Source organism: Myxine glutinosa, chromosome 3, assembly GCF_964187855.1.
Source record: "Myxine glutinosa chromosome 3, kmMyxGlut1.1, whole genome shotgun sequence".
NCBI lineage: Eukaryota > Metazoa > Chordata > Myxini > Myxiniformes > Myxinidae > Myxine > Myxine glutinosa.
Window position 1 is genome coordinate 63,537,689 of NC_136263.1, and position 25,389 is coordinate 63,563,077.

Below are 25,389 nucleotides of genomic sequence, written 5' to 3' on the forward strand. Positions count from 1 at the left end.
ACTATGAACATTACTCGAAAGTATGATCTCATTCCCAGACAACCCAGCAAGACAGATCATGACTACAGTGACATGCCACATATTGAGCCCTTATCAGAATATAAGGATGCGGCTGTCAACTACATCAGTGGATACATTGTGAAATCTCTTAGGCTGCATATGGACTGTATGGAATGTGCCAATGCAATGTCATCTTCTGATGGCAATGCTCATGACTTTGTCACCATGAAAGATCGCGGGAGGCTGCAGAGGCCATCAGCTAGTGTAGTATCTGTATGTAGAGAAACAGAGAAATGTTTCCAGCGACTTCTAAGAATAACTCAAGGAAAGCTTCCTCAAGGCCGTGGAGTGACATCTGCTATCTCTTCCTCAGTTCTGGAGAACACAAGCCACATGAACTTATTTCCTCAGTTGCACCGTCACCAGTTTGATACTACAATTGACAACAACCACATTCACAGCCTGATCAAGAAAATTGCATCACGGTATGGACAGATCAAGCTCTACCACTTAGGAAGGGTAAAAACAGATGCTGCTACCGGGCCCAAAGTAAGGAAGCTCCTAGCCAAAACAATTTTGTTTCGTCATCAGTAGACATGGACTTTATATTATGTAGAAAATGATAATAAATTGGATTTTTTTATTTATTAGCATACAACATCCAGATATTTCAAAGACATGTATGATCTTAATGATAGTGAAAATTATTGTCACTGGTAATTTTTTTAATAGTATGAAGCTTTGACACTTGACTGTGTACAGTAATTTGCCTTGTTATTTGTATAACTACAGTTGAAAGTTCTTGCCTCACTCTCATCAGCTCATTTCTGAAATGCAACATATTTGTTACTGTATACACTGTACAGAAAATGTTCATGTACCTATCATGGACATTTATGCATGTTTACTCACTATTATATCTATGTATGTGTACATGTATGAAGTATATGATGCAATTTAAGCGCTTTGTTGTGCTACACTTCCTTTAATTTTTTTTGACATGTTTATTGTAATTTGCTTTGTGTGTGAATTATGGACAGTATGCCACAAAATTACCTAAACTCGACCTTGATAGCCATGTTTTGCCTTGTATTTTGTGCAAGTACAGTGTACATTACAGTATTAGTCATGTGTGTAACATTGATAATCATGGATTCAATATTTTTAGTACGTTCTTGCGATGAAAATAATGGCAAAATTTATCTTGGAAAACTTACACCTACCCACAAAGGCTATGGGGGCATTCATTTTTCTGGGTGCATACGATAGGGGGCGCCATACATGTCGGTGGCTTCAGCGGATCACGGGCACCGTCCGTTCCACGTAGTGTTATAGTTCAGTGGTTGGGGGTGGTCTGGTGGGCATTTGGGGGGAGGGTTGGGAGTGGTCTGGTGGGGATTTGGGGGGAGGGTTGGGGGTGGTCTGGTGGGGATTTGGGGGGAGGGTTGGGGGTGGTCTGGTGGGGATTTGGGGGGAGGGTTGGGGGTGGTCTGGTGGGGATTTGGGGGGAGGGTTGGGGGTGGTCTGGTGGGGATTTGGGGGGAGGGTTGGGGGTGGTCTGTTGAGGATTTGGGGGGAGGGTTGGGAGTGGTCTGTTGGGGATTTGGGGGGAGGGTTGGGGGTGGTCTGGTGGGGATTTGGGGGGAGGGTTGAGGTTGGCCTGGTGGGGATTTGGGGGGAGGGTTGGGGGTGGTCTGGTGGGGATTTGGGGGGAGGGTTGGGGGTGGTCTGTTGGGGATTTGGGGGGAGGGTTGGGGGTGGTCTGGTGGGGATTTGGGGGGAGGGTTGGGGGTGGTCTGGTGGGGATTTGGGGGGAGGGTTGAGGTTGGCCTGGTGGGGATTTGGGGGGAGGGTTGGCGGTGGTCTGGTGGGGATTTGGGGGGAGGGCTGGGGGTGGTCTGGTGGGGATTTGGGGGGAGGGTTGGGAGTGGTCTGGTGGGGATTTGGGGGGAGGGTTGGGAGTGGGCTGGTGGGGATTTGGGGGGAGGGTTGGGAGTGGTCTGGTGGGGATTTGGGGGGAGGGTTGAGGATGGCCTGGTGGGGATTTGGGGGGAGGGTTGGGAGTGGGCTGGTGGGGATTTGGGGGGAGGGTTGGGAGTGGGCTGGTGGGGATTTGGGGGGAGGGTTGGGAGTGGTCTGGTGGGGATTTGGGGGGAGGGTTGGGAGTGGTCTGGTGGGGATTTGGGGGGAGGGTTGGGGGTGGTCTGGTGGGGATTTGGGGGGAGGGTTGGGAGTGGTCTGTTGGGGATTTGGGGGAGGGTTGGGGGTGGTCTGTTGGGGATTTGGGGGGAGGGTTGGGAGTGGTCTGTTGGGGATTTGGGGGGAGGGTTGTGGGTGGTCTGTTGGGGATTTGGGGGGAGGGTTGGGAGTGGTCTGTTGGGGATTTGGGGGGAGGGTTGGGGGTGGTCTGTTGGGGATTTTGGGGGAGGGTTGGGGGTGGTCTGTTGGGGATTTGGGGGGAGGGTTGGGAGTGGTCTGTTGGGGATTTGGGGGGAGGGTTGGGGGTGGTCTGTTGGGGATTTGGGGGAGGGTTGGGGGTGGTCTGTTGGGGATTTTGGGGGAGGGTTGGGGGTGGTCTGTTGGGGATTTGGGGGGAGGGTTGGGAGTGGTCTGTTGGGGATTTGGGGGGAGGGTTGGGGGTGGTCTGTTGGGGATTTGGGGGAGGGTTGGGGGTGGTCTGTTGGGGATTTGGGGGGATGGTTGGGAGTGGTCTGTTGGGGATTTTGGGGGAGGGTTGGGGGTGGTCTGTTGGGGATTTGGGGGGAGGGTTGTGAGTGGTCTGTTGGGGATTTGGGGGGAGGGTTGGGGGTGGTCTGTTGGGGATTTGGGGGAGGGTTGGGGGTGGTCTGTTGGGGATTTGGGGGGAGGGTTGGGAGTGGTCTGTTGGGGATTTGGGGGGAGGGTTGGGAGTGGTCTGTTGGGGATTTGGGGGTGGTCTGTTGGGGATTTGGGGGGAGGGTTGGGAGTGGTCTGTTGGGGATCTGGGGGAGGGTTGGGAGTGGTCTGTTGGGGATCTGGGGGAGGGTTGGGAGTGGTCTGTTGGGGATTTGGGGGGAGGGTTGGGAGTGGTCTGTTGGGGATTTGGGGGGAGGGTTGGGAGTGGTCTGTTGGGGATCTGGGGGAGGGTTGGGAGTGGTCTGTTGGGGATTTGGGGGAGGGTTGGGAGTGGTCTGTTGGGGATTTGGGAGGAGGGTTGGGAGTGGTCTGTTGGGGATTTGGGGGGAGGGTTGGGAGTGGTCTGTTGGGGATTTGGGGGGAGGGTTGGGGGTGGTCTGTTGGGGATTTGGGAGGAGGGTTGGGAGTGGTCTGTTGGTGATTTGGGAGGAGGGTTGGGGGTGGTCTGTTGGGGATTTGGGGGGAGGGTTGGGAGTGGTCTGTTGGGGATTTGGGGAAGAGTTGGGGGTGGTCTGTTGGGGATTTGGGGGGAGGGTTGGGAGTGGTCTGTTGGGGATTTGGGGGAGGGTTGGGAGTGGTCTGTTGGGGATTTGGGGGGAGGGTTGGGGGTGGTCTGTTGAGGATTTGGGGGAGGGTTGGGGGTGGTCTGTTGGGGATTTGGGGGGAGGGTTGGGAGTGGTCTGTTGGGGATTTGGGAGGAGGGTTGGGGGTGGTCTGTTGGGGATTTGGGGGGAGGGTTGGGAGTGGTCTCTAGGGGATTTGGGGGGAGGGTTGGGGGTGGTCTGTTGGGGATTTGGGAGGAGGGTTGGGAGTGGTCTGTTGGGGATTTGGGAGGAGGGTTGGGAGTGGTCTGTTGGGGATTTGGGGGGAGGGTTGGGAGTGATCTGTTGGGGATTTGGGGGAGGGGGTTGGGAGTGGTCTGTTGGGGATTTGGGAGGAGGGTTGGGAGTGGTCTGTTGGGGATTTGGGGGGAGGGTTGGGAGTGGTCTGTTGGGGATTTGGGGGGAGGGTTGGGGGTGGTCTGTTGGGGATTTGGGAGGAGGGTTGGGAGTGGTCTGTTGGGGATTTGGGAGGAGGGTTGGGAGTGGTCTGTTGGGGATTTGGGGGGAGGGTTGGGAGTGGTCTGTTGGGGATTTGGGGGGAGGGTTGGGAGTGGTCTGTTGGGGATTTGGGGGGAGGGTTGGGGGTGGTCTGTTTGGGATTTGGGAGGAGGGTTGGGAGTGGTCTGTTGGGGATTTGGGAGGAGGGTTGAGGATGGCCTGGTGGGGATTTGGGGGGGAGGGTTGAGGATGGCCTGGTGGGGATTTGGGGGGAGGGTTGGGGGTGGTCTGTTGGGGATTTGGGGGGAGGGTTGGGGGTGGTCTGTTGGGGATTTGGGGGGAGGGTTGGGAGTGGTCTGTTGGGGATTTGGGAGGAGGGTTGGGAGTGGTCTGTTGGGGATTTGGGGGGAGGGTTGGGAGTGGTCTGTTGGGGATTTGGGAGGAGGGTTGGGAGTGGTCTGTTGGGGATTTGGGGGGAGGGTTGGGAGTGGTCTGTTGGGGATTTGGGGGGAGGGTTGGGAGTGGTCTGTTGGGGATTTGGGGGGAGGGTTGGGGGTGGTCTGTTGGGGATTTGGGAGGAGGGTTGGGAGTGGTCTGTTGGGGATTTGGGAGGAGGGTTGGGAGTGGTCTGTTGGGGATTTGGGGGGAGGGTTGGGAGTGGTCTGTTGGGGATTTGGGGGGAGGGTTGGGGGTGGTCTGTTGGGGATTTGGGAGGAGGGTTGGGAGTGGTCTGTTGGGGATTTGGGAGGAGGGTTGAGGATGGCCTGGTGGAGATTTGGGGGGAGGGTTGGGGGTGGTCTGTTGGGGATTTGGGGGGAGGGTTGGGAGTGGTCTGTTGGGGATTTGGGGGGAGGGTTGGGAGTGGTCTGTTGGGGATTTGGGGGGAGGGTTGAGGATGGCCTGGTGGAGATTTGGGGGGAGGGTTGGGGGTGGTCTGTTGGGGATTTGGGAGGAGGGTTGGGAGTGGTCTGTTGGGGATTTGGGGGGAGGGTTGGGGGTGGTCTGTTGGGGATTTGGGGGGAGGGTTGGGAGTGGTCTGTTGGGGATTTGGGGGAGGGTTGGGGGTGGTCTGTTGGGGATTTGGGAGGAGGGTTGGGAGTGGTCTGTTGGGGATTTGGGGGAGGGTTGGGGGTGGTCTGTTGGGGATTTGGGGGTGGTCTGTTGGGGATTTGGGAGGAGGGTTGGGAGTGGTCTGTTGGGGATTTGGGGGAGGGTTGGGGGTGGTCTGTTGGGGATTTGGGGGAGGGTTGGGGGTGGTCTGTTGGGGATTTGGGGGGAGGGTTGGGAGTGGTCTGTTGGGGATTTGGGGGAGGGTTGGGGGTGGTCTGTTGGGGATTTGGGGGGAGGGTTGGGAGTGGTCTGTTGGGGATTTGGGGGAGGTTTGGGAGTGGTCTGTTGGGGATTTGGGGGGAGGGTTGAGGATGGCCTGGTGGGGATTTGGGGGGAGGGTTGGGAGTGGTCTGTTGGGGATTTGGGGGGAGGGTTGGGAGTGGTCTGGTGGGGATTTGGGGGGAGGGTTGGGAGTGGTCTGGTGGGGATTTGGGGGGGAGGGTTGGGAGTGGTCTGTTGGGGATTTGGGGGGAGGGTTGGGAGTGGTCTGTTGGGGATTTGGGGGAGGGTTGGGAGTGGTCTGTTGGGGATTTGGGGGGAGGGTTGAGGATGGCCTGGTGGGGATTTGGGGGGAGGGTTGGGAGTGGTCTGTTGGGGATTTGGGGGGAGGGTTGGGAGTGGCCTGGTGGGGATTTGGGGGGAGGGTTGGGAGTAGCCTGGTGGGGATTTGGGGGGAGGGTTGGGGGTGGTCTGTTGGGGATTTGGGGGGAGGGTTGAGGATGGCCTGGTGGGGAGTTGGGGGGAGGGTTGGGGGTGGTCTGTTGGGGATTTGGGGGGAGGGTTGGGAGTGGTCTGTTGGGGATTTGGGGGGAGGGTTGGGAGTGGTCTGTTGGGGATTTGGGGGGAGGGTTGGGAGTGGTCTGGTGGGGATTTGGGGGGAGGGTTGGGAGTGGTCTGTTGGGGATTTGGGGGGGAGGGTTGAGGATGGCCTGGTGGGGATTTGGGGGGAGGGTTGGGGGTGGTCTGGTGGGGACTTTGGGGGGAGGGTTGGGAGTGGTATGTTGGGGATTTGGGGGGAGGGTTGGGAGTGGTCTGTTGGGGATTTGGGGGGAGGGTTGGGAGTGGTCTGTTGGGGATTTGGGGGGAGGGTTGGGGGTGGTCTGTTGGGGATTTGGGGGGAGGGTTGGGAGTGGCCTGGTGGGGATTTGGGGGGAGGGTTGACGATGGTCTGTTGGGGATTTGGGGGGTGGTCTGGTGGGGTTTTGGGGGTGGCCTGGTGGCGATTTGGGGGTGGTCTGCGAGGGATTTGGGGGGAGGGTTGAAGGTGGTCTGTTGGGGATTTGGGGGGAGGATTGGGGTTGGTCTGGTGGGGATTTGGGGGGAGGGTTGGGGGTGGTCTGGTGGGTGGCGGGAGGGTTGGGGGTGGTCTGGTGGGGATTTGGGGGGAGGGTTGAGGATGGTCTGTTGGGGATTTGGGGGGAGGGTTGGGAGTGGTCTGGTGGGGATTTGGGGGGAGGGTTGGGGGTGGTCTGGTGGGGATTTGGGGGGAGGGTTGGGGGTGGTCTGGTGGGGACTTTGGGGGGAGGGTTGGGAGTGGTCTGTTGGGGATTTGGGGGGAGGGTTGGGGGTGGTCTGTTGGGGATTTGGGGGTAGGGTTGGGGGTGGTCTGTTGGGGATTTGGGGGGAGGGTTGGGAGTGGTCTGTTGGGGATTTGGGGGGAGGGTTGGGAGTGGTCTGTTGGGGATTTGGGGGGAGGGTTGGGGGTGGTCTGTTGGGGATTTGGGGGGAGGGTTGGGAGTGGCCTGGTGGGGATTTGGGGGGAGGGTTGACGATGGTCTGTTGGGGATTTGGGGGGTGGTCTGGTGGGGTTTTGGGGGTGGCCTGGTGGCGATTTGGGGGTGGTCTGTGAGGGATTTGGGGGGAGGGTTGAGGGTGGTCTGTTGGGGATTTGGGGGGAGGATTGGGGTTGGTCTGGTGGGGATTTGGGGGGAGGGTTGGGGGTGGTCTGGTGGGTGGGGGGAGGGTTGGGAGTGGTCTTGTGGGGATTTGGGGGGAGGGTTGGGGGTGGTCTGGTGGGGATTTGGTGGAGGATTGAGGGTGGTCTGGTGTGGATTTGGGGGAGGGTTGAGGGTGGTCTGGTGGGGACTTTGGGGGAGGATTGAGTGTGGTCTGGTGGAGATTTGGGGGAGGGTTGAGGGTGCTCTGGTGGGGATTTGGGGGAGGGTTGAGGGTGGTCTGGTGGGGATTTGGGGGAGGGTTGAGGGTGGTCTGGTGGGGACTTTGGGGGAGAATTGAGGGTGGTCTGGTGGAGATTTGGGGGAGGGTTGAGGGTGGTCTGGTGGGGACTTTGGGGGAGGGTTGAGGATGGTCTGGTGGGGCATTTGGGGGAGGATTGAGGATGGTCTGGTGGGGACTTTGGGGGAGGATTGAGGATGGTCTGATGGGGACTTTGGGGGAGGGTTGAGGGTGGTCTGGTGGGGATTTGGGGGAGGGTTGAAGGTGGTCTGGTGGGGACTTTGGGGGAGGGTTGAGGGTGGTCTGGTGGGGACTTTGGGGGAGGATTGAGGATGGTCTGGTGGGGACTTTGGGGGAGGATTGAGGATGGTCTGGTGGGGACTTTGGGGGAGGGTTGAGGGTGGTCTGGTGGGGATTTGGGGGAGGGTTGAGGGTGGTCTGGTGGGGACCATGGGGAAGGGTTGAGGGTGATCTGGTGGGGACTTTGGGGAAGGGTTGAGGATGGTCTGGTGGGGACTTTGGGGGAGGATTGAGAATGGTCTGGTGGGGACTTTGGGGGAGGGTTGAGGGTGGTCTGGTGGGGATTTGGGGGAAAGGTTGAGGGTGGCCTGGTGGGGACTTTGGGGGAGGGTTGAGGATGATCTGGTGGGGACTTTGGGGAAGGATTGTGTGGTCTGGTGGGGACTTTGGGGGAGGGTTGAGGGTGGTCTGGTGGGGATTTGGGGGGGGGGGGGAGGATTGGGTGTGGGGGTTGGGGAGAAGCTTGTCCTGGAATTCTAAATCACTGTAAGACCTTTTTGGTTCATATCAAGCAATCCTCGGATTAGAAATATTGGAAATGGAACATTTATGGGAGTGGGTATGGAACGAAAAGGTTTTGATTTTCGGGATTACAGAGCTTTCCATTGGTGAATCTTCATTGTTCTGAATTGTCCGATTCTTCCCATGTCTACATTTTAACAACGAATCCTGTATAATATGGCAAATACTGTCTGCACTGATGTTTGTTCCCCTTAAGTGTACATACCTGCCGAATATAGGCAGGTGTAAATAATCACTGATTTTTCGGTCCACAGGTACTGGAAAGGACGAGGACGACACATGTACAACACTTGTCGGTCCACATAGTCCACTTCACAATGTGTATTGGTCGTGGTCTCCAATGGTGGGACAAGCATTCCCAAAACTAATCCCTCACTCCAGGTAACTGTCCTAAAACGTCCTGTACCTGTCCTAAGCTACCTGTTCTTTAAAGTCCCAAATTTTGAAAAACGTCCCAAATTGTCCTGAAAGCGTTTAAAATAAATTAGAAATTGGGGAATGGCCCCAGATACGAATCAGGACAGAGATTCTTCGTTCATTGAAGAATATTATTGAGCCAGCTGGGTTTTAACAATACAGGTAACAGGTCATCTGTTCATTACCTTAGCCACCGAAAAGGTGGCGGGTGTTGTGCTTTCACCCATATGTTTGTCTGGGAGGTCTGTTTGTCAACATGATATTTTAAAACGTTGTGGCCGAGTTATGACTAAACTTGGTGGGCGGAGTTGCTTTGCCGACAAGAACAAGCGGATTCGATTTTGGTTCAGGTCCGAATCCAAATCTGGCCTATCAGTGGGATATAAAAAGTAACCTGTCCTGCCTGGTGGAGGTGTGCTCTCCACTGAGTGTCATTCTAATGGGTGGATGGGGTTATGTCTTAGCCCTGTTTGTCAGTGAGCAGGATATCTCAAAGTTGTGGACGGATTCGGACGAGATTTGGTGGTTGTTTTTGAAATAGTGTGGTGGGGGAGGGAGAGCTATATTCAGACGGGAGAACATGGTGAGGGTGGGATGAAAAGGAGAGTAAACGAGTGTGGGAGAGAAAAAATAAAGGGATTTGGGGTAGATGGGAGTAAGAATGTTAGAGGGGTCAAAATTTGACATTTGTGCTCCAACGTTCCTAACTCGGTTTATCGACACGAACAACATGAAACCCTAAGATTTGCCTTCAATTACAGTTTGAAACAACCTTTGGGGATACCAATTTAGCATCCTCACCACTACCGCATCCACACCCCAACATGGACCTCACAATTAGGTACAACCAATCAGCTGATCTGAACATGTCTTCAAAACTGAGCTCCATTCCCCATCAATGCTTATACCATACACTGCAGAGATAATTATTTTGCTCCATTTCTGTTTCTTCCCCAGCTTTCCCTTCCACTTGTTTGTGACAGTTTGAGTCTGTATCCAGCTTATTAACCCCGTGTCCTCCTCCTCTTGCCCTCATTCTTCCCCATTTATTCCTCCAGGTCTCCTAGCTTCTATCCTGCTGTTGTGTTCCCCTCCACACCCCCATATTTCCACTCTTCATTTTTGTGTTCTAGGTTGGTGGCCTCATGGTACTTTGTTGCTTCTTTTCTGAAGGTCACGCATGTTCATCCAGAAACACATTCCCAATCCCCCCCCCCCCCCCCCCCCCCAAGTGTAAACCTTGCGTTCACCTCCAGTCCTTTGTAAACCATGACCCCTTCCCACCTCTGTGCAATCAACTCCCTGAGTCTGTCTTATTGATCTTTCCTCCAGTTATTTAAGGCAGAAAACATCACCATCGTTAGTTACTTATGCCTCCTGTCATTGGACAGCACCTTCAACTTCACAAAGAGTTACCTGTTGAACACTTGTCATATCCCTCCACCTGTTTTTGTTTTGAGGGTAGAGGAGTAGCGGCTGAAACCCAAATCCTATCCAGGTTCCCCCTGATGACTCCATCTTTGCTCTTTACTTCTTCTGGTTCCTTCTGATTCCATCTTTGCTGTTTACTTCTTCTGGTTCCTTCTGATGACTCCATCTTTGCTCTTTACTTCTTCTGGTTCCTCCTGATGACTCCATCTTTGCTGTTTACTTCTTCTGGTTCCTTCTGATGACTCCACCTTTGCTCTTTACTTCTTCTGGTTCCTTCTGATGACTCAATCTTTGCTCTTTACTTCTTCTGGTTCCTTCTGATGACTCCATCTTTGCTGTTTACTTCTTCTGGTTCCTTCTGATGACTCCATCTTTGCTCTTTACTTCTTCTGGTTCCTTCTGATGACTTGATGATGATGACTTCTGGTAACACTTGTCCATATCTCTCCACCTGTTTTTGGTTTGAGGGTAGAGTAGCGGCTGAAACCCACATCCTATTCAGGTTCCCCCTGATGACTCCATCTTTGCTCTTTACTTCTTCTGGTTCCTTCTGATCACTTGACGATGATGACTTCTGATAACACTTGTCCATATCTCTCCACCTGTTTTTGGTTTAACATTTCACCACATTGTCCAGCTAGCCCCTATTTCAAAAAAAAAATTAACTATCACACATCCGAAGCACAAAATATGAATAAATTTAAAGAGCTGATGAGTCTATACCAACTTTCACCAGGAAATAAATAAATAAATAGCTGGGCCCTGAGTAATGATGACAAATGAGGAAATCCTGACGGCAGATAAGAGTGCGTGGTTGAACGCTCAGTGACTTCCACAACACCAAGGACAATCTGCAGTGGTTATCTCGGTGGTGACGTTTCTCTCCCTCTTGACGGTTACAGCAGCAGACGAGGTTTCCTTTAGACCCTTTGTATGATGGGAAAGGGAATAGAGGGGCATTTTCAAACAGTCAGGTTCTCCGCTGTTGCAAAAAACAAAAACGCGTGCAGGTAATTGGGGCATGGCAGGTATTTAATACTGCAGTGTACCTTATAAATACAACAACCAAGCTTGTTAAAAATAAGGTAAAACTGAGTGGGGATGAAGGGAGTAGGGGTTATGGAGCATGGAGGTTGAAAGGTTAGAAATCTCAGCAAATGTATTCCGTTAATGCAACTGCTGGTGGAAACGCGCAAGATTGAAAATAGAAGACCTTTGAAATGATTTTTCTGCATTGCTATTCATGTTACTACTAGGTGGTCCTTTCACGAGACTTGCACAATCACAGAAACCAATTTGACATTTAAACTCCCCCCCCCCACCCCCTCTCCCCCCAGCTGAGCTGCCGAATAATTAACAAACAAGAATAGAAAAATAAACATTTCTGACTATTCATGGAAATCCAACATGACATGAAGCATTTTGCAAATCTTACAAGCGGTTTGGTTTGTGTACATGAGACGAGCAGGTTGAAGAAGGCACGTGAAGATACCAGTGGAGAAAAGCAACAAACGAAATACTAAAAAAATAACAACCTGACGATGAAACTCAACTGAACCGGTCATCGCACCGCACTCATCACATCCCTTGTAACCTGCGTCACCATCATTTGAAGCTACGTCTTCGTGTCGACCTGCTCACACGATTTTGACAAACCATCTACCCCACATTTCTTTAGCAATAAATACCACAACCCACCCTGCTGCGACAACCTGATCTGCATATATCTCACGTATATATTTATTTCTCTGGGCCACTCCTCGGGCCGTAGTACAAAAAGCCACAGGGGACGGGCGCGGGTTAATACAAACCATGTGATGGCGAGGGGAGGAAGGCAGTCAGATAATACAAAGCACGTGATGGTGGAGGGAAGAAAGGGTAGAGTGGGGTTGAAATGGGGGTAGTGGATTCAAAATGAGGAGAAGGAGTGGAGGGGGATGGGGCACATGAGGAAAAGATGGTGCCTAGACCTCATCAACAAGATACAACAACACAATATCCCTACCTGTACAGTACAAATAAGTCCAGCTACCCTGGGGATAACATGCAGGAGCTAGCCGCTGTGGGGTCTTCATAGAGCACAAAACGTCCTAGAAACCCCAAATAGGGTACAAACATTCCTTGGCCACCAAACAAGAGCAATGGGGGACAAAAACACAGAGTTGCCCAGAGGTGTCGATGCTTTTCCAAACACCATGGAGAATGTGTTCCCACTTGTATACCAAACCTAAACCTTTGTCTAGTCTTCTTAGTATTGTACATTTCTTCTTTTTTATTGCTGCATACCTGTGACCCCAAAGTTCGTTATGCAGCATGCGACCACCACTCTCCCACGACCTTTTCATGAAAAATAAATAATTTCGATAAAGAAAAAGAATAAAACCTCTTACATAACCGGTGGAACATCATCTATATAAAACACAGCTATAGTCTTCTGCCTTCAGTGAGAAGGAAGAGAAGTCAAGGAAGTCACCCCAAGGGGAGCAAGAAATGAATCTTCATCTGGTGCTTGGAGAGCTGGAGTTGTGGATGAAGATACAGCAGAGGTTTGGGAGGTTGCTGTGGCTTGGGAAGCTGGAGGTGGGAGAAAAGCTCGGCATGGGCTTTGGTGCGCCATAGGTAAAGTCAAAGCTCGAGCCGGAGCTAGGTGAGCTGGAGTTAAGGTTGGAGCTCGAGCTGAGGGTTTAGGGCCTTGTGGTGATGATAATGCTTGAGATGGAATTTGGGGAACTGGAGAAAAAGTCAAAACTCGAGCTTGGCCTTGGACTTGGAGAGTTGTAGGCGACGTCGATGCCTGAGCTGGAACTTTTGGGGCCGAATACGGCAGTGCAGCTCGCGCTGGGGCTTTGGAAACCGTAGCCGACGTTGAAACTAGAGTTTGAGCAAACGTAGCTGAAGGTGACGACAAGGTTTTGGAAGCTGGAGGTGAGATTGAGGGTGGCGTTTTGGCTGAAGGAGCTGTAAGTAACGGTGAAGCTGACCTTGTGGAACGAGGAGCAGGAAGTGAAGGTGAAGCTGACCCTGTAGCTAGAGAAGATGTAGTTGAGACTGAAACTGAGGTAACTTGGAGAGCAGGAAGCGAATCGAAAGCTGACATCATGGGTTGTGGAGTTAAAAACAAGGCTGAAGCTCTCGCTGAAGGCTGTAAAACTAAAGGTGCATTTGAGGTTGGAGTCAGGGAATGCAGAGATTGAAGTGAAGCTGAAGATAGAGTCGGTGATTGTGAAGCAGGATGTGAACAATAGTCTTGAGCAGGTGATAGTGGAGGTGGAGGTGAGGTTAAAGTTTGGGTTGGGATTTGCAAAGCAAGATTTTGCGTTGAAGCGTCTTGATCTGTAGTTGTGGCGGAAACCTGTTTTGGAGCTTGAGGTCCCAAGACTGTAAGAGGATGAACAACTTGAGCTGGAATCCCAGATGGAGTGGCAAAATCCGTAAGAGAAAACACAAAAGAAAAACAGCCTAAAGAAAGAAGGCTTCCATGATGTAAAGTGGCTGGACCTTCCCAGCCAAATTGGGGAGCAATGGCACATGGTGGGTGATTGGTGATGCAGCAAGAAGTAGGGTTCTTCATAACCCCAACCTCAGACTTCACTTCCTGTGTCGTTCTCCCAGACGCGCCATCACGACCTCCACTACGATGTTCTGCAAGACATCACGCAAGACAGGATGTGAAGGGAGCGAGTGGGGAATGTGAAATGCAAAGAAAGGAGCGAGGGAGGTGGGGTGGGGATGTTGAACACGAGGAAAAGATAGAATGTGGATGGCAGGGGATTGGGGGCATGAATGGGAGCGGGACGGGGTAGGGAGAATCGGACTTTGTCAAGGAAGCTTTCAAGCATAAATTAAATAAACAAGACTTAAAACAAAATGGCCATCCGAAGCTGCTTTCTGCAACTATAACTGCAATGTCTCTCAGTAGTATGTGAGCTCACTTCCTTTCCTTTCCTGGTGGTTCGTCAGTGAGCAAGGATGTTTATCATTTTCATGACAGAATTTTCTTCATAATACAAATTGTTTGAATGTGCCAGTCCCTTTAGGCCGCAAGAGTGTACAAAACTATGCTTTCCTACACCATAGAATTCGAATGGAAGAATTGCAGTGCCTATAGAAAGTCTACACCTCCTTTCAAAATTTTCACCTTTTGTTGCCTTGCAGCCTAGAATATAAATTGCATTAAATCTGACTTTTTCCACCTTTATTTACACATCGTAACCAACAACTTCCAAGTGAAAAACACATTCTATAATTTTCAGAAAATTAATTTAAAATACAAAACTAGAATATCTTGGTTGAATAAGTGTCCACCACCCTTATAATAGCAATTGTAAGTTAGCTCAGGTGTAACCAATCACCTTAAAAATCACACACCAAATTAATTGGCCTCCACCTGTGTTAAATTGTAGTGATTCTGATTATTACCTCTGCCACCAAAGGTGGATGGAGGTTATGTTTTCACCCCTGTCTATCTGTTTGTTACTTGCGAAAATCTAAGATTTTTCAAATATACACAAAGAATTAAGTTAAGCACCCCCCCGTTTTTTTACAACCTCGCACATTACAAGTTTGTTGTCGTCAAAACAGTGTAATATACCCATGATATTGCTATATTTTCTGGAGAAGTGATATTATGGTCACATAAAAACATAACAATCATGCCGTTTTCAATATTTTATTCTGAATAATTTAAGGTGAAATTTTTTGGGAATTTTAGGCATATTTTCACCTCAATTTAAGTATGGAGCTATAGGTCCATCACGGACAGTGTGGATGACGTTTATGTTTTCTAACGTACAGTCATTGTTCTGAGAAGACCTCTAGCGATCTTTGCGTCAATAACGTGTGTAGGACCCACGTGATCGGATGGAGCAAGGTGCTGTGACAACCATCCCCTGGCCTGCGTACAGTCCTGACCTGAACCCCCTCGAGCACGTTTGGGACATGTTGGGACGACAAATTGCGAAGATGGTCCCTCCAATAGCCAATCTGGATGAATTGGAACGTGCATTACATCGGGAATGGAACAACCTGCCACAGCAACGCATACGACGGCTTACAGGGTCTATGAGACGTAGGGTTGAGTCAGTGATCCGATCACGTGGGTCCTACACACGTTATTGACGCAAAGATCGCTAGAGGTCTTCTCAGAACAATGACTGTACGTTAGAAAACATAAACGTCATCCACACTGTCCGTGATGGACCTATAGCTCCATACTTAAATTGAGGTGAAAATATGCCTAAAATTCCCAAAAAATTTCACCTTAAATTATTCAGAATAAAATATTGAAAACGGCATGATTGTTATGTTTTTATGTGACCATAATATCACTTCTCCAGAAAATATAGCAATATCATGGGTATATTACACTGTTTTGACGACAACAAACTTGTAATGTGCGAGGTTGTAAAAAAACGGGGGGGGTGCTTAACTTAATTCTTTGTGTATATATTGGTTGGTCTTGTGCATTATTCTGTCTGTCTGTCTGTCTGTCTGTATATCAGTCGCCTACAAGTCACAATTTTCAACCGATCTTCACCAAATGGTAGAGGTGGTAATAAGCAAGAAGCCTATTGTTTTTAGGGTCAAAAGGTCAATACGTCAACATAGGCCAAAGGTCGCCAACTTTGTCAAATTTCTAAAATCCTAAATTTTCATCCGATTGACTTAATTTGAATAGGATTTGCATATCTGATCACTGAATTCAATCACCAATTATATTTTAGGTCAACATAGGCCAAAAGGTCAACATACGCCCATTGGTCAACATAGACCAAATTTCGAAATTCCTCAATTTTCATCCGATTGACTTGAAATTTTAAGAGGATTTGCATACCAGGTCACTGAATTCAACCACCAATTATTTTTGTTTGAGGTCATCATAGGCCAACAACTTATTTTAAGGATTTCGCAAGTATCATGCTATGCACGACATATTTATTGTTTGTTTGTCTGTATGTGAACAAGATATCTCAAAACTATAACTGTTAGCTGTTTAACTGTTAACTGTTAGAACAGCTGTTTTAAAGACCTGGAGGGAGGAGTGGGAGTGAAGAGAGTGGGGGAGTTTGTTCCAGAGGTGGGAGTAAAGAGGAATGAAAGAGTGAAGGTGAGGAGAGTCTTGATTTTGGCAGTTTAACCATAAGAGAGTTACATGCAGATCTTGTGCGACCTGTAGGAATATTTGGGGGACAGAGCACAGACAGAGCTGGGTGACCTAGGCCGGAGAGGAGTCGGTAGAAGACAGAAAGACCACCAACCTGCCTGCGGTGAGTGAGTGAAAGGCCTTCGGAGATAGCTTCATCACGGGAGATTCCAATGATTCTGAAAGCTTTGGTTTCAACAGCGTGAAGCCGAGCTAGGTGTGAGGCAGGAGCACCGGCCCAGAGGCGAGAACAGTATTTCATTGAGCTGCGGATGAAAGCCTTGTATGTGGTGAGGAGCTCAGGTGTGCCAAGGAAGGAGTTCGCACGACGGAGGATGCCCAGTCGGCGACTGGCTTTGGAGGCCAGCTTGGAAATGTGGTTTTCCCAGGAAAGATCATGGCAGACAGTGAGACCCAAAAGCTTCAGTGACAGAACTTCTTGGAGTGGATTGTTGAGAATGTCTTTTCGGAGAGACATCATAAGTGTGAGATTTGTCAGGATTGAAAGACATGTTCCACTTGTTTAACCAGTCTGTGATTTTGTCCAGGCCTGCAGAGAGTGAGGAGGCTGCAGACTGCCAATCTGAGGGATGAGGTATGGGGCAGCAGAGAGTGGAGTCATCAGCAAAGAGATAGAGGATTTTGCAGAGAGTCAGAGAGATCATTTATTAAGACCAGAAAAAGCAAAGGGCCCAGAACACTGCCTTGGGGAACTCCAGCCTGAACAGGAAGTGGAGATGAGAGAAATCTAATCAGGGCCACACATGACCAGAGACATGACCAGACCATGGCCATGACCATGACCAGAGACACATGACCAGTGACCAGAGAGGAGGTCCCGCAAGCCATGCGTGGAGATTTCCATGGATACCATAGGAGGAGAGTTTGGTGACCAGAGCGGGGTGCCAGACCGTATCGAAGGTATGTGATATGTCGAGGGAGACAGCTCTGATTTCCTGTTTGGCATTAAGGACCTCCTTCCATTGTTGAGACAGCTGAAGCAGCATGTCCAGAGTAGAATAACCTGGTCTGAATCCAAATTGATGATCCGAGATCAAACCATTGGAGAAGAGGAAGGATTTGATGTCAGAAGCAATGATTGATTCCATGACCTTGCTGATAATTGGGAGCAGGCTGATTGGTCTGTAGTTGCAAGGATCTGTTTTTGCACCTTTTTGTGTAAAGCGGTAATGTTTACTGATTTCCAAGCAGATGGCAGATGACCTTGAGCAAAAGAGAGGGTGAGAAGAACAGAGAGAGGGTGTGAAAGAGTGGCAGTGGGCCCGTGGGCTGATGCTATCTGGTCCAGTTGCAGAATCAGAGTCGAGGTTTGACAAAAACTTCGCCACCTTGTCAGGCGAGAAGGACACAGAGTCCAGGAGCAGCTGGGTTCGACTGGGAAAGGTGGGAACAGAGAGAGATGGGTCCGGGACACAAGATTTTGAGGCAAACACAGAGTTGAGGAAATTTGTTGTGTACGGCTTTGGGTGAAACTTGGTGGAGAGGTTATGTGCATGACAAGGACTAATCAATTCGATTTTGGTGAAGATCTGAAGATGAATTTGGATACGAGACTCATTTAATTCTTAAGTGATTCTTCACCATTGAGTGATCAGGATAAAACCGATATATAGCACGATATCTCAAAAAGGTATGGACAGATTTGGATGAAACTTGGTGGACCGATTGGGTGTGTGACAAGGACGAATCGATTCAATTTTGGTGAAGATCTGAATGTGGATTTGGATACGAGAGTTATTTAATTTTTCAAGTGAGGATCAGGTGAAAAACGATATATAACATGATATTTAAAAAAAAGTTATGGATGACATGACTAAACTTGGTGGACGAGTTGGTTAGGTGACAATAACAAGCCGATTAGATTTTGGTTCAGGTCCGAATCCAGATCCGGCCTATCATTGGGATACAAAACAAACTGTTCAGCCTGGCGGAGGTATGCACTCTACCGAGTGCCGTTCTAGTTTCAGAATAAAATCAGCTGTTCCTGTAGGTTTCCTCTGCTGGGTAGTGCATTTCACAGCGAAGACTCAACCATGAACACAAAGGAGCTTTCAAAAGACCTCTGGGATAAAGTTTTGGAAAGGCACAGATCATGGGATGGGTAGACAAATATTTCAAAGGCCTGACATCAAAGACAATCATTAAGAAGTGGAAGGCGTATGGTACCACCAAGACCCTGCCTCGATCAGGCCATACCTCCAAAGTGGATGACCAAGCAAGGAGGAGATTGACCAGAGAGGCCACCAAGAGGCCAATAGCAACTTTGAAAGAACTACAGGCCCTTATGGCAAAGACTGGTGACTTTGTGCATGTGACAACAATATCCCAAGCACTCCACAAACCTGGCCTATATGTTAGGGTGGAAGAAGGAAGCCATTACTCAAAAACGCCCACCTTGATTCCTGTTTGAGGTATGCAAAAAAAAGAAACACTCCATAGATTCTGAAGCCATGTGGCAAAAGGTTTTGTGTTCTGACGAAACCAAGATGGAAATTTTGGCCTAAATGCAAAACGTTACATTTGGCACAAACCCAACACAGCACGTTACCTAAAGAACACCATCCCTAGTGTGAAGCATGGTGGTGGTAGCATCATGTTATGGAGATGTTTTTCATCAGCAACTGGGGCACTTGTCAGGATAGATAGAAGGATAGATGGATGGAGCAAAATACAGAAAACTCCTAGAGGAAAACCTGCTGCCCTCTGCAAGAAAGCTGAAATTAGGACGGAAGTTCACCTTTCAGCATGACACCGATCCAAAGCACACAGCGAAAGCTACACTGGAGTGGCTAAGGAACAAAAAGATAAATGTCCTTGAGTGGCCTAGTCAGAGCCCCGACCTAAGTCCAATCGAAAATCTGTGGCATGAGTTGAAGATTGCTGTCCATCAACACTCCCCACGCAACTTGACTGAGGTTGAACAGTTTTGTACAGAATAAGCAAATATTGCCGAATCAAGGTGTGCAAAGCTGGTAGACATATCCCAACAGACTCACAGCTGCAATTGCTGTCCAAAGTGCTTCCACCAAGTATAAACTCCCAACTTCCTTAACCTCCTCTCCAACACCCTTTCCAATACCTTCATTCCATGCCCCAATAACTTTATCGCTCGGTACGAGCCACACTCCAGAGGGTCACCTTTCCCCTTGAAAAGAGGGACGAGGGTACTCAGTTCCCAAACCACTGGAATGCGGCCTTCTTTCACCACCAGATTACTGATCTCTGTCATTCTCTTCACACCCCAACTTCCTGCTGCCTTCAACATATCTCCCACAACTCCCGTCGGCCCTCCCGCTTTTCTACTCTTCATTGCTTTTATCGCTTCCTCAACATCCTTCTCAGTTATCTTCTCTGCCGGTCCTAAAACTGGGTTACTCTCTATGTTGCCATCCCATTCATTCTCTGTATTCAACAGTATTTCCATATATCTCTTCCATCTTCCTTTAATTCCATCTGGGTCCACAATGATTTGTCCCACTTCATCCTTCAAGCAACTCACCCCCATCACATCACACCTCTCTTTCGCTATCTGCTTTGCAATCCTGAATACCGCTCTCTGACCCTCTTCCGAATCCAGGCGTTCTCCGAACATTTTCCAACATGCCTCCTTCGCCTTTGTTACCTCTTTCTTTGCAGCCTTCTTGGCTGCCTTATAACTTTCACGCTATGCTTTTTCTGCTCCCGTACCCTTCGCCTTTTGCCACTCCTTGAACTTCTTCCTCTTCTCGTCAATCCTTTTTCCAACTTCATCATCCCACCACCATGTTTCCGAGTGCCTCGGTGGTCCTTTTGTCCATCCACACACCTCACCAACGGCTCCCAACAGACCATCTCTCATTGACATCCAACCACTTTCAAGCTCAACCACATCATCCTCTACCACACTCAGCCTCTCTTTTAATGCCTCCCTCACTGTCACCTCTTTCAACCTCCACATTCATTCTCGGTTGGTACTTCACCCGCCGAGCTCTCCTCGCACCTTTCATCCTGATGTCGCAGACAACCAAGTGGTGCTGTGAAACAGCCTCCTCCCCCGGGATCACCTTTGTGTCCCGGAGGGCAGAGGTGCCCCCTATCTCGCCTACGCACCATCAGGTAGTCAACGGTTGTCGTCGACCCACCTGACGTGTATGTAACAAGCTTATTATCCTCTTTCTGGAACTGAGTATTACAAATCAACAAATCAGCTCCATCAGCAAACTCCAAAATCCTTTCACCTTCTCCATTTCTCACACCATATCCATAACCCCCATGAACTCCCTCAAAACCATCGATACTCCTTCCCACATGTCCATTTAGGTCTCCTCCTACCACAACAACTTCCTCATCTTTCACGTTTTCCATCAGCTTCTCTATCGCACACCAGAACTTGTCCTTCTCTTCATCGCTCCGACCAACCTGCGGAGCATATCCCAAGATGACATTCACCAAGAGGTTTCCAATCATCATTTTCACCATCAACCTTTCACTCACTCTAGTCACACTCACCACACTGTCAACAAACTCCTCAGAAAACATGACACCAACACCATTCACGACCTCCGGGCACCCTTGCCACACAAACTTGTATTTCTGTCCCTGCCTACCCTTCACCATTCTCACACCACTTCCCTTCCATCTCGTCTCTTGCACACAACATATGTCCACTATTCTTCTGACCAATACTTCCACCACTTCATTTTCACCATCAACCTTTCACTCACTCTAGTCACACTCACCACACTGTCAACAAACTCCTCAGAAAACATGACACCAACACCATTCACGACCTCCGGGCACCCTTGCCACACAAACTTGTATTTCTGTCCCTGCCTACCCTTCACCATTCTCACACCACTTCCCTTCCATCTCGTCTCTTGCACACAACATATGTCCACTATTCTTCTGACCAATACTTCCACCACTTCTTCCACCAATACTTCCACCACATTAACCTCCCATCACCCTGATCTCCCTGTCATTGTCCCTACATTCCCTGTCCCAAACCTCAGAAACCAATCTCCACTTCAGGCTGTACCCTGCTCATATGTAGTTGTAATTGTCATGGTTCTCTTTTTGAGGCAATGTTTTTATGGCCGGATGCCCTTCCTGACGCCAACCCTCTTAGGACACGCAGGGATACGGTGTACCTATTCTAAACCAGGGTACACACCGGGATATTATTCCATTGTTAAAAACAAACAAACAAAAAAAAACAGATGGAAAAGTAGGACAGTGGCCTTTCAATTTTTTTCAAAAGAGTTTCAGTATTGTCCCTCTGATGTAAAGCAGTGACTCAAAGCAACAGATTAATTTCATTCTAGGCCATCCCATAACCAGAGTTATTTGTGGCTGCTTATATTCTGCTCTCCATCCTCTGTATTAGCAACTGCATTAACAATTTTTTTTTTTTGGTGGTATACAGAATCGAGGCTCGTGTAAGAGCTAAATGCTAAATTCAATGTCACATCTTGACTTCATTCAGTTGCTAAAGCAGGTCTGAAAGAAGAGCATGATGCAACAGGTCAGCTCACAACTCACTTATGAGACTGCGAAGGCGAGAGACAAGTGGAGACGGAGGGGGTGATGGAGCAGAAGAAAGAGTTGGATTATCACATCCGTACGTAACTCCATCCACGAGCGTTCCGTAAGACGAATAATTTAACAATTCCCACTGCTGAGAGCTCTGTGGGGACAGTAAGGGTAAGGGAGGTAGGTGAGTGAGACAAGTACAAAATCTAGCATTTACAACTAGAGTTCATAGAACACGATACCCCACACAGTGTTCAAGTATATACAGTACTTCCATTTTAATAAAATAATTATTTTAAAGATCGTTTAAAAAATCCATTTAGCGTTACTGAAGCAGTCTTATAAACCACCCTTATACACTGTAATAAGACAATGTTGAGTCGCAGTTTTGGAGATGGAGGCTTTTCACCATTGAATGCAGTGTAAATCAGCGGCTTCTTCACCACGATACTGTCCCTCTCACATGCCACGGCCTCTCATGCTCTATATCGGCCTCTCATGCTCTATATCGATATATAGCATGGTTCTTGAAGTATGATGAAGGCAATTTGTGTTCGACAGTGTTCAATTATATAATTCAATTTGAATAAATGTTTAAAGAGGTTTAAAGGTGCATAAACCCCCAAGGTGTCCCCCAAGGTTCAGTTCTTGCCCCCCCCCCCCCCTCTTCATCCTGTACCTGTCCCCCCTTGGTCACTTAATCCGCCATCATGGTCTCCAATTCCACTGCTTCGCCGATGACATCCAGCTTTTCATCTCCACCAAGTCCATCTCCACCGCCACCCACTCTATCCTGACAAACTGCATCACTGAAATAAAATCCTGGCTTCAAATCAACTTCCTCAAACTTAACTATGATAAATCTGAAATAATCATCATTGGCCCAAAAACGCTCACCAAATCCACCCATAACTAACTTTGCCCTCAACATCGACGGTTTCCCAGTATCCACCTCCCCTCACATCCGGAATCTTGGCATCATCTTTGACCAAACCCTCTCCTTCGACAAATACACTAAACAGATCACAAAGACAGCCTTCTTTCACCTGAAAAACATCGCCCGTCTCCGTCCATCCCTCTCCTCCACGGCTGCAGAAACCCTCATCCACGCCTTCATCACCTCCCGTCTGGACTACTGCAACAGCCTCCTCTTTGGTTCACCCTCAATAATCATCAATAAACTCCAATACATTCAGAACTCCGCTGCCCGTCTACTCACCCATTCCCGGACCCGTGACCACATCACCCCCGTCCTTTACAAGCTTCACTGGCTCCCCATCCCCCAGAGAATCCAGTACAAAATCCTCCTCTTGACCTACAAAGCCCTCCATAACCTGGCCCCATCCTACCTGACTGACCTCCTCTCCAGACACACTCCCACCCGCAACCTCCGCTCTGCTGGTACCAACCTCCTGACCTCCTCCCCCCCCCCCCCCATGCGGACCAAATTCAGATCCTGGGGGGGCAGGGCCTTCTCCATTGCTGCTCCCACCCTCTGGAACTCACGACCTCACACCATCAGAGACTCCTCCTCACTCACCACATTCAAAACATCACTCAAGACCCACCTGTTCAACACTGCATTCAACATTTAACCCACAGCATTTAACCGCTGACTATCTCTTCTCCTTCTCCTTCCTTTTGCTTTGATTATTTACCTGTTGATTTTTGTCTTTTTGCACTTGTTTTTTTGTACTCTGTCAAAGTGTCTTTGGGCTTCTTGAAAAGCACTATATAAAATAATAAATGTAATAAATGTATTATTATTATTATTATTATTATAAATAAATCATTTCTGGTTTTCCCCAGTGTCTATTACATTACATTACCTTATCCAACAAAGCACATTAGCTATTCGTGCCTGTTCTTCGAGTCCTTTATAACGTCCTTAAAAACAATGACTTTCCTGTTTGAAACGGTTCTCAATTTTGTTTGACTGCCAGGAAGGAAGACAGAGTAAACTAGATGGTATTCATAGAATACTTACCCTGCGCAGTCAACTTGTTGCGAGCCAACTCTTCTGTTTTTGAACATTTTTTTCTTTGATCCAATATGGCTGCCAGACCACGTGAGCGATGACATCATAAATTTATATTCTCTAATATAATTGTTGCATAGATCACGCTCAATACATTTCAAACTGATCAGACTAAGCGTTGTCCCTGTCGAATTATGGTCATAATTATGGCACCAATGACATCATCGTTAACAACACTTATTCCCCATATGGAGTTCTTTTCAATGAGCCATGTTTCAATTTTTTCCATGCAGTGGTTTTTAGGAAATAGAGGTGCAACATTTTTCGGTTTTTCCAAGATGGCGCCTGTACTACATGACCTATGACGTCATGATTATCATTAAAATATTCTTAAGGAAGCGGCGCTCCTATGATGAAAATTTCGTGTCAATCAGACCAACAGTTGCTGAATTTTTTTGGATAATGATCGGATGGATAAGTGTTATATTTGTCGAATTATGACGTCATAATAAAGGCACCGATTACATCATCATTAACATATCTTATTCCCCATTGGGAGTAGTTGACAATGAGCCAGGTCTCAATTTTTTCTATGGAGTGGTTTCAGAGATAGAGATGCGATGTTTTTCCAATATGGTGCCTGCACCAAGTGACCTATGACGTCATAATAATCATTAAAATATTCTACAGGTGGAGGCCCTCCTATGGTGAAAATTTCATGTCAATCGGACCAACGGTTGCTGAGAAAATAAATTTTTTAAAATGCAGACATGACATACGGCACACGTACCTTACGTACCCACGTACCAATGCTTAACGTACCCACTGGGGTGGTCCACAATTTTTTTTTTTTAAATGTCATGTTCTCACCCCCCAGAACTGTTCCAATACCTAAAAAAACATTGCTGGTGAAATAAAAATGAAATTGAATAATATTTATGGGTAGCTCATGGTCATCAAAGTTTCCCTATATTAGGCTAGTGGCCAAATTAAAAAAGGGGCCTAAAATGTGAGAAACCCCTACCCACGGTAGAACAAGTCACAACCTATTTTTTCTTGAAGAGGGATGTTTGGGGAGTTAGAAAATCATGGTTGTGAACCTGAGATCATTGCACAACATTTTGAAAATCACGTTTACATATGTACCACTGCAGACTGCAAAAATGGATTTAATCGCCACAGATTTTGGCTCATATTGGCTCATATATTTGTTAATACTGGTGCTACAAACATAAATTTGGTACCAAAATGTGCGGAATGATGACATATATATGTGTAAAAACCATTTGTGATGTAACAAAGGCTTTTGTGTGACCTGCAGGCAAAAATAGTGGAATTTTGCGCAATAAATCAGCTTCGGGTTTACCAATAAATATCAACTAAACAATTAATTTCTTCATAAGTATTTGAGTTGTATTACTACATATTACATCAAAATAACCCTCTATCATTCTCCTTTTTAGAAATATAACTCATAAAGATAAATCAGTTGAATTAATAGAGTTATTACCGAAACCATATGTCACCCCCCCTAAAAGTAACCGACATTGATTAATTTATAATACATGTATATGCATTAACCAAACAAGAATGATTTTAAATCCAGTTGCAGAAAATCAATTTTGAGCTTGATTGCCTTTTTCTAAAACTACTGATATATACTTATCTTTCATTATTTCATTTCAGATGCTTGTGCTGACAATTGATCTGCAATTATGGATCTGGAGCCACCTGTTGTGAAGCGTCGTAAAATTGACACTGACCACTGCATCATATGCTTTAAACCCCTCAACCCTAAAAAGCAAGAAGTTGTAAAGAACCCAACATTTAATGGTTTGAGTGCAATC

General features: G+C 48.3%; 1 protein-coding gene across 3 annotated transcripts in view; it reads right to left on the reverse strand.

The window, feature by feature from the left end:
- Positions 1-10,904: 10,904 nt before the first annotated feature.
- PHF12 (PHD finger protein 12) overlaps positions 10,905-25,389 on the reverse strand; it is a 93,533-nt gene continuing 79,048 nt past the window's right edge. For all 3 annotated transcript variants that reach the window (XM_068110663.2, XM_078774118.1, XM_068110664.2), the window contains exons 11-12: positions 21,574-21,718; positions 10,905-13,532 (exon numbers count right to left, since the gene is read on the reverse strand). In XM_068110663.2, coding sequence (XP_067966764.1) covers positions 12,331-13,532; positions 21,574-21,718 — 1,347 coding nt within the window. In that variant the 3' untranslated portion in view covers positions 10,905-12,330. The remainder of the gene's footprint in view (positions 13,533-21,573; positions 21,719-25,389) is intronic.